Genomic DNA, 9,766 nt, shown 5'->3' with positions numbered 1-9,766 from the left:
AGAGCAAGGGCACATTCAAGTACTGCAGGCCTCCCATTTTTGGGTGTCAGTATTTAGGGATTTTCTGGTAATGGCAGGGCGAGGACAGAGCCAGGGGAGAGATGCACAGTCAATCCTCCACTCTTCACCTGGTGGCAGTTAGTTCTACTGCTACTTGTAAATGGGTAACTTTCGTGTGACTATATAGATGTACCAAATGAAAAATAATTCATGAGTCAACCATCCGTGAACTGAATCCATCATTCACTTGGGCTTTTCTCATGTGATCCTGGAATGTGTAGATGTATAATATTTTTTTAAAACACTGAATAAATAGATTGGCCAGTATCAACAACTTCTGCAATACCTGGTGGGCTGAAGACTCATCGCACAGATGCTGAGCAAGTTGGTGAGCGTTTAAATGTCTTTTTCTTTAGCTGAAAGATTTTCAAGGTTTTTAATTGAATCAGCAAAATTTCTTCCAGAAAATGGGCTCCAAATGTTCCCAGCATAACTCAGTCCCTTTACAGAGGTATTTTCGGTCTTCTGCTGTGATATTAGCCAAAAACAGGGACTGGGTGAGCGAACATTGTTTCCTTTTGATTTATTTTCCCAATTCTGATCAAGGAAGGTTTCAGATAACATGGTAGTTGATTCTGGTAAGTGCACCATTAAACTGCTAGGTGTTAATATAAAGAACTTGCATAACCTGAAGTTTCATGGATGATGTTCACAATGGATACTCAATGTGTTGTGTCGCAATATGAAAGGACAACAACACAGTGGCACAGTGGTTAGCACCGCAGCCTCACAGCTCCAGGGACCCGGGTTCGATTCTGGGTACTGCCTGTGCGGAGTTTGCAAGTTCTCCCTGTGTCTGCGTGGATTTTCTCCGGGTGCTCTGGTTTCCTCCCACATCCAAAGACTTGCAGGTGATAGGTAAATTGGCTGTTATAAATTGCCCCTAGTGTAGGTAGGTGATAAGGAGTATGGGATTACTGTAGGGTTAGTATAAAATGGGTGGTTGTTGGTCGGCACAGACTCGGTGGGCCGAAGGGCCTGTTTTAGTGCTGTATCTCTAAATAAAATGAAATAAAAAAAATAAAATAAAAGGATACAAAATTGTTACAGAGCTCGACAGGGTAGATGCAGGAAGGAACTTTCCCCTGGAAGGTGAGTCTAGAACCAGGGGACAGAGTCTCAGAATAAGATGTAAGCCATTTAGGACTGAGATGAGGAGGAATTTCTTCACTCAGAGGGTGCTAGATCTTTGGAATTTTCTATCCCAGAGGGTGTGGAGGCTCAGTCATTGAGTATATTCAAGACAGAGATCAATAGAATTCTAAATATTAAAGAAATCAAGGGATATGGGGATAGTGTAGGAAAGTGGCATTGAGGTAGAAGATCAGACGTGATCTAGTTGAATGCAGAGCAGGCTCAAGTCGAGGGGCCAGATGGTCTACTTCAGTTCCTATGTACAACCGTCTTCCTTTGTGTAAGGTACGACTCCAGCAAGTGGAAAATTTACCCCAATTCCATTGGCACCACTTTACTAGAGCTCCTTGTTGCCACTCTCAGTCAAATATTGCCTTGATGTCCAGGATAATCACTCTAACCTCACTGAGGTATCTGAAAACCAGAGATTCAATAAACCTAAAGTAAGAACAGGTCATGCTGGAAATGTTGGGACGTTTTATTGCATTAAAGGCAATACTTAAATGCAACTTGTTGCTGTTGGACCTTAAGAACATACGAATTAGGAGCAGAAGTAGGCCATTCAGCCCGTCAAGCCTACTCCACCACTCAGTAAGATCATGGGTGATCTGTTTGTGTCCTGAATTTCACACTCCTGTCTAACCCGATAACCTTTGATTTCCTTGCCTAACAAATATTTATCTACCTCCACCTTAAAAATATTCAATGACCCCACCTCCATCACCTTCTGAGGCAGAGAGTTCCAAAGTCACACAACCCCCGAGAGCTAAAAATTCTCCTCATTTTTGTCCTAAAAGGGCGACCCTTAATTTTAAAACAGTCCCTCCTAGGTCTGGACTCACCCACAAGAGGAAACATCCTTTCCACATCCACCTAGTCAAGACCATTCAGGATCTTATAAACTTCGATCAAGTCTCCCCTCACTCTTATCAACTCCAGTGAAAACAAGCCCAATCTGTTCAACCTTTCCTCAAGACAACCCGCTCATTCCAGGTATCAATCTAGTAAACCTCCTCTGAACTGCCTCCAATGCATTTACATTCTTCCTTAAATAAGGAGCCCAAAACTGCACACAGTATTCTAGGTGTGGTCTCACCAATGCCCTGTATAACTGAAGCCTAACATCCTTACTTTTATTTTCAATTCTTCTCTTCTTTATTACTTGCTGTACCTGCATACTAACTTTTTGTGACTGATACATTAGAACACCAGATCCCTCTGAACCACGGAATTCTGCGGTCGTTCTCCGTTTAAGTAATACTCTTTTTTTTATTCTTCCTGCTAAAGTGAACAAGTTCACACTTTCCCACATTATACTCCATCTGCCAGATTTTTGCCCACTCACTCAACCTATCTATACCAGTCTGCAACCTCCTTACAGCCTCCTTCACGACATACTTTCCTACCTCTCTTTGTGTCATCTGAAAATTTAGCTACCATGCCATTGTTCCTGTCATCTAAGTCATTGATGTAAATTGTAAAATTTATTTCTCCTGATTAACCTTTTAGAACTTTGCTGTTCTTCATATTCTGACCAATCATCTGAGCTGCAACTCATCTTTGTGCAATTATGTGCTTTTTCCTTAAGTTTGATGTTTTCTTTAACTTCTTTAGTTAACCAAGGATGGTGGTTCCTCCCCTTAGAATTTTTCTTTATAGTAGGAATATACTTATCCTGAGTATTCTGAAATATCCCTTTAAATGTCTGCCACTGCTTCACTATTGGTCTATCTCCTAGCCTAATCATAGAGTCGTACAGCATAGAAACAGGTCCTTCGGCCCACCGCGTCCATGCCGACCATAATGCCTATCTATACTAATCCCACCTGCCTGCATTAATTCCATATCCCTCTATGCCTTTCTCATTCAAGTACCTGTCCAGATGCCTCTTATATGTCGCTACTGTTCCTGCCTCCACCACCTCCTCAGGCAGCTCATTCCAGATACCACTATTCATGGTGTGAAAAATTTACCCCTTTGATCCCCTTCAAACCTCCTCCCTCTCATCTTAAATCTATGCCCTCTAGTTTTAGTCACCCCTACCATGGGAAGTGGCCTCCGGCTATCTACTCTATCTATGCCTCTCATAATTTTATATACCTCTATCATGTCCCCTCAGCCTCCTTCGCTCCAGGGAAAACAGACCCAGCCTATCCAATCCCTCTTTATAACTCAAGCCCTCCAAACCAGGCAACATCCTTGTGAATCTTTTCTGCACCCTCTCTAGCTTAATCACATCTTTCCTGTAGTGCGGCAACCAGAACTGCACACAGTACTCCAAATGTACTTCTCGTAACCCAGTTCACTTCAGCTAGCTCAGCTTTAATTCCCACATAGTTGCCCTTATTTAAGTTTAAAATATTAGTCAGACCCACTCTTCTCTCTTTCAAACTGCATGTAAAATTCAATCATATTGTGGTCGCTACTACCTAAAGGTAAAGGCCTGTTCGGGTATAAAATGGAAACCTGACCTGGGCCCGACCTGACCACAGCCAATTGAACCTGACCTGGGCCCGAGTCCTTTAATATTTTTTCGCACCCGGCCTGACCCGACCCAACCCGAATATCACAATAAATTTAATGATATCAAACATGTTATTGTGCTCAACCGTGTCCAAATGGTAATACTTGTGATCCTGTTCATCCATTCTGGCAGCAGGCTATTCCTGCAGATGCAGTTGTGGGGAATCATGGGTGAGTCAGATCCCATGAGTTACCAGAGGCAACATTGTCCAGCCCGACCCGACCCGAGCCTGAATGCTGGACTCAGAATACAGACCCGACCCGACCCGAACCCGACATATGTAGTCGGGTTTGGATCGGGTGGCCAGGCTTTACCTCGAGGTGCCTTTGCTCTGAGGTCATTAATTAATCCTGTCACATTTCACCACATTACAGGAAGGACATAATTTCTCTGGAGAGAGTACAGAGGAGATTCACAAGTATGTTGCCAGGGCTAGAAAATTGCAGCTATGAGGAAAGATTGGATAGGCTTGAGTTGTTTTCCTTGGAACAGAGGAGGCTGAGGGGTGACTTAATTGAGGTATCCAAAATTGAGGGGCCTAGATAGAGTATACAGGAGGACATGTTTCCCCTAGCGGACAGGTCAGTTACCAGGGGGCAAAGATTTAAGGTGATTGGTAGAAGGATTAGAGGGGACATGAGGAAAAGCTTTTCCACCCAGAGGTTGGTGGGTGGCTGGAATTCACTGCCCAGATCGGTGGTAGAAACCCTCAACTCATTTAAAAGGTATCTGGACCTACACCTGAAGTGCTCTAACCTGCAAGGTTGCGGACCAGGTGCTGGAAGGTGGGATTAGATTGGGCAGCTAGTTTTTTCAGCTGGTGCAGACATGATGGGCTGAATGGCCTCTTTCTGTGCCATAACATTTCTATGACTCTATGATTCTATTACACAATACCAAGTCTAATATAACCTATCTCTGGTTGGTTCCAGAACGTGATGCTCTAAGAAACTATCTCGAAAACATTCTGTGAACTCATCATCCAGGCTATTATTGCCAGTCTGATTTTTCCAGTTTATATGTACATTAAAATCACCAATGATTATTGCTGTCCCTTTATCACAAGCACCCAATATTTCTTCTGGTACACTTTGTCCTACATTGTGGTTATTGTTAGGGGGGGCCTGTAGACCACTCTCACTAGTGACTTCTTACCCCTACTATTCCTCATCTCCACCCAAACCAATTCTACATTCTGAGCTCCTGAACCAAGGTCATCTCTAACTATTGCACCAATGCCATCTTTGATTAACAGTGCTACCCCTCCACCTTTACCTAGTGTCCTATTCTTCTTGAATGTCATCTACCCCTCAATATTGAGGACCCAATCCTTATCATCCTGCAGCCATGTCTCCATAATGGCAATCAGATCATATTTATTTACTTCAATGTATGCTATCAGTTCATCTACTTAGTTATGAATGCTACATGCATTCAGATACAGAGCCTTTAGTTTTGTCTTTTTGTTATCTTTGTAACATCTAATATTGACTGTTGATGTGTTCTTAGGTTTTTTGTCTCTGTCCCTTCCTGCCATTCTCTGACCTTCATTTCCTATATTACTATTCTGCTATCCTGCCTTGACTCTACCCCTTAATTTGCGACATCTACCCAGGCTTGATCCCTCATCCCCCTTGTTTAGTTTAAAGCCCTCTCTATTTCCCTAGTTATATGGTTTGCTAGAGCACTGGTCCCAGCACTGTTCAGGTGCAGACCGTCCCAATGGTACAGCTCCCACTTTCCCCAGTACTGCTGCCAGTACCCCACGAACCCAAACCCACTTCTCCCACACTACATATTCATTTCACTAATCTTATGTGCCCTCTACCAATTGGCACATGGCTCAGGTAATAATCCTGAGATTATTACCGTTAAGGTTCTGCTCTTCAATTTGATGCCTAGCTCCCCATACTGTCTAACCAGAACCTCTTTCCTAGCCCTATCTATGCTGTTGGTACCTACATAGACCACAACAACTGGATCCTCCCCCTCCCACTCCAAGTTCCTGTCCAGCCCAGAGCAGATGTCCCGAACCCTGGCACCGGACAGGCAACACAGCCTTCTGGATTCACGCTCTTGGCTGCATAGAACAGTGTCAATCCCTCTCACCAGTGCTGTAGCAAACCGTACAACTAGGGAAGTAGAGAGAGTTTTAAACTAAACTTTTTGTGTTGTATATTTTGTTAGATTTCAGCCAAGATTCGGTTAGATGAGAAAAATCAGTACCAACTTAACAACCTGAAATGTGGTTTGATGTCAGATAGGAGGGAGATGAAAATGATCCCAATGGTTAGTTACTGTACATTTATCTTAGGCATGGCGTCTCACCTCTGATCTCTTAACCCTAGTTTAGGGATCTCAGCAAAATCTGAGCTGCGAATTGCTAGCTCTCTGGGTCAACCAAGGCCCAGAAGGATGGGCATGCTGAGATGATTGTCCCACATTTATGTGGTTAGTTTACTTGAATAATTAGTATAAGCCCCCAGCGTAGCTTTGGCCTCGTGCTGGCAACAGACCTAAAGAAGAGATGGGCAACTCTGGCCAGCAACTCAAATTTTAAAAATGTGTGCACCTAAGGTAAGTGGCTGCATATGGATTCAAAAACAAAGTTTCAACAAGATGAAGTGAAAGGAAACACGCAGTGGATGCATGAAATGGAATCTGTGGGTAGGGGATGGTGTAGCAATTAATGTCCAGCAAAATATACTTGCAACTGTGCAAGGTGGGTACAAGGAGATTGTACTGCTTGTTGCTTCAGGGCATCCCCTGCAATGGTCAGAACTACTGCAGCCAGGCTCAACAGTCTGTTCAGTGCACTCTTAGGAATCCTGATATCTGGAAAATGTGGGGTGTTACATTGAGCTGTTGAATCCTTTCCATGGGAAAAGTAACAAAAATATTGACCTGGAATTCGACAGATACCCTCCTCATTTCCCATCATAACTTCAGCTGAAAATGGCCAATTAGGCCATTTCCCTGGCAATGCTGGCCATCTGCCATCAATTTTCTGACCTAAGAGTCATTTGCATTTTCCAGGTAGACCGTCCCTCCCAGCCTCTGCCAAATTGTCTGGGGGCTCGGGGGAAAAGGGGGATGTTGGCATGATTGGCTGCAGCAGATGACCTCAGATGGTCTCTGCTGCTGCTTTAAATTCTTTTTTGTGGAACCATTGATTAAGCACAATTAGTCACAATGGCATTTTTGGCCATATCATTTTAAAGGTCCCTTCAGCTGTCAGTAGCAACACTGGACACCATCAACGAGCAGATGTTCCTGACATTCAAACTGATCTGCCATCAAAGTTCTGGTAGGAAATCGGGAGAATCCCTGTGGAATTACTGGTTGCAGTCTCTGCAAATGAGGCCTCTTTGACTTGATGCGTGCATCGATGGATTGTTGATGAACTAATTTCATATCAGTCACTTGGATTGGCCCTGTTTTGTAAAGGTTTAATGTCATTGTGACCTTCATGCTCTGTTGGCGCAAGTCTGTCTCCAAGCAACGGCATTGCAATGTGGCAGACTCTTCGACAAGAGAAGGCTCCTCTGACATGACCAGAAGGGATTGTTTGTGCAAGCATGTGAATTCTGAGGTGAAGACAAGTGCGTACATAATGCTTGAGGGAGCTGTACCATTGGGACGGTCTTACTTACCTTTCTTGTCCCTTCAAGAAATGTTCTTCCTTCTCCAAATTTAGAGATGCAATTAGAATATCCCTACCCTCCACTCCCCACCTCACCACCACAAAGGAATTCCCATCCTGCCCATTTTGGTTTCTGCAAGCGAAATAGCAGCTATAAGATAGACTGCTGAAATAAGTAGAGTTAAAAATAAGTGTCTTGCAATACAAAACAAAAAATTCAGACATGATCAGCACTAAAGAAAGCAGCCAAATAATGTAATAACCAAAAAAGGAAATATTCTATCCAAAATTGACATGTGATACTTATTTTTAATAAGCCCACAAGTCAGTATACAACTTGGCTGCCTCATCTGCCTGAACGAAAACAGTGGCTATCGTTGAAAAAAAATGGCTGTGAAACACTCCAGGATGTTCTGAGGATGTGTGTGATGGAAATCACACCTGCCAAATGGAAACATAGTAATTTTGTCATATGGGACACTACTTGAGCTTTTTTTAACTGGACATTGCACAGAACTTGTTTAAGAAGAAAGAACTAGGCGGCTGAAAACATGGTTGCACATTTGCATTCTAAGAGACAGTTGAGTAGAGAGACAATGGAAGTGCGCGCTGATTCAATTAACAGGATTGGTCTGGGCAACAGTGATGATCCACATCTTGTAAGAGCCAGCACTCCACCCCCCACTGGGTGTGTCTAGTAAGCTTTGAAGTCCATTAACCCTCACCACCCCCCCCCCCCCCCAAGAACCTGCTGGCCAAACTGGGGACTGTTTGAATTGTGCCACACAGAAAGGAACAGTCTGCAATTTGAAGACAAAAGAGAAGGAAGGTCTCTTCCTGTCTCTCTCCAGCAAAGTCCCAGGGACCCACGGTAACAGCTTCAGCCTCAAGACAGGGCACTTCTTCAGCCTTCTGGTACCAAAGTAGCAAGTTGGAAATTGTGCACTTGGCCCCAGCAAGAACTCCCAAGACTTCAACTTTTATCAAGGGTGAATTCTATTTCAACCCCGCACCCACCCCCCACCACCCCCCCCCCCCCCCCCCCCCACCACCTGCCTAATTCTTTTCTCCCCTCTGTATCTATTTGTGTGTGTGTGTTTCTCTCATATACATGCTAGCATGGTTGGGTCACGTATTTTAATAATTTGAACTGAGTTAGAGTGATAAGGCTAATAAACTTACATCTTTCTTGTTTAAACCTAAGAAAACCTGTCTGATTGATTCAATTGCAATTACAATTAGAGTGCAGTAAGCAAAGGGCTCACTGAGGGGGTAAGCTAAAATCACTGTGTTTTTAAAAGATAAACCCTGTTATGGCCAAACCAGGAAAGGGGCAAGAGGGGGGCCTAAGACCCCTTCCTCACCCGGTCGTAACAATGTGAAATGCCCTGTGTATATGTAATCTCTTTCTTTTGTTTTTCAGTATAATTAAGCCTTGCTGGAAAATAATTCTACCTATTTCCTTTGTGCCCCTGTAGCTGCAGATCAGAAGTCTCCTTCTGACTATTTTTGCTGCCTGTATTGGTGGTACCTTCCAATATGGGTTTAACCTGACAATCATCAATGCACCAACAACTGTGAGTCCAGATGTGATGATCAACATTAAAAGGTCTTGTGTCTCCATATTTGTAAAGGCATAATTAAACTAAATCTGTTTTTTTTTATCCTCAAAATGACAGTTCATCCAAAACTTTATCAATGAAACCTGGACTGAGCGCTATGGCACGCAACTGGAGAGCTGGGTCATCACACTGCTCTGGAGCTTTATTGTGGCCACTTATTCTGTTGGAGGATTGGTTGGGGCACTTATTGCTGGACCCATGGCTGTAAGGGTTGGAAGGTATGAACTACAGGGGGAATGTTGAGGTTAAACCCCAATAATCTGACTATTTTCTGTCAAGAAATGGCATATCTGGGTCAGGACTTGCATAAACCACAGGAAAGAAAAACTCAATCGGGTAGATCTTGGCTTTGGATGCCAGTGTGAAACTGGAGATAGCGAGTTGGCAGCCTGGTTTCCAGCTCTCCCATTTTAATTTCCATTTACCTCAGCAGAAGAGAAAATTGGGCAGGATGTCAATATCACCCATTTCAAACCATCATCTGAAGTGAAAATAAAACTTCAGCACTTTGCTAACATGACTCTTACAACCTGTCTAATTATTTATGCCATCCTTTTCCTTCTATTCATACCCCATTCATTCCCTTCCCTTCTCACCTCCACCCTCTTCCTCCATTCTCACCCTATCAATTCCTTCCATTCTTATCACCATCTTCACCTATCTTTCTATCTGTATCCTCACTCCTATCTTCTCCCTGTACTCTCTCCCTCCATCCTCACTCCCATCGTCCCCCTCCATCATTTCCCTCCATCTTTCTCTCCATCGTCACTTCTGCCCTCTCCC

The 9,766-nt window shown here is 43.5% G+C and overlaps 1 protein-coding gene across 4 annotated transcripts in view; it reads left to right on the top strand.

Moving 5' to 3' along the window:
• Nucleotides 1-260: 260 nt before the first annotated feature.
• LOC137382804 (solute carrier family 2, facilitated glucose transporter member 11-like) overlaps nt 261-9,766 on the top strand; it is an 88,916-nt gene continuing 79,410 nt past the window's right edge. For 2 of the 4 annotated variants that reach the window (XM_068055233.1, XM_068055235.1), the window contains exons 1-4: nt 261-388; nt 6,940-7,340; nt 8,840-8,938; nt 9,041-9,201. In XM_068055233.1, the coding sequence (XP_067911334.1) occupies nt 7,188-7,340; nt 8,840-8,938; nt 9,041-9,201 (413 nt within the window). In that variant the 5' untranslated portion in view covers nt 261-388; nt 6,940-7,187. The remainder of the gene's footprint in view (nt 389-6,939; nt 7,341-8,839; nt 8,939-9,040; nt 9,202-9,766) is intronic. The other 2 variants (XM_068055234.1, XM_068055236.1) reach the window with 2 other exon arrangements.

Source organism: Heterodontus francisci, chromosome 23, assembly GCF_036365525.1.
Source record: "Heterodontus francisci isolate sHetFra1 chromosome 23, sHetFra1.hap1, whole genome shotgun sequence".
Taxonomy (NCBI): domain Eukaryota; kingdom Metazoa; phylum Chordata; class Chondrichthyes; order Heterodontiformes; family Heterodontidae; genus Heterodontus; species Heterodontus francisci.
This window is presented reverse-complemented; position numbering and strand designations above follow the sequence as displayed.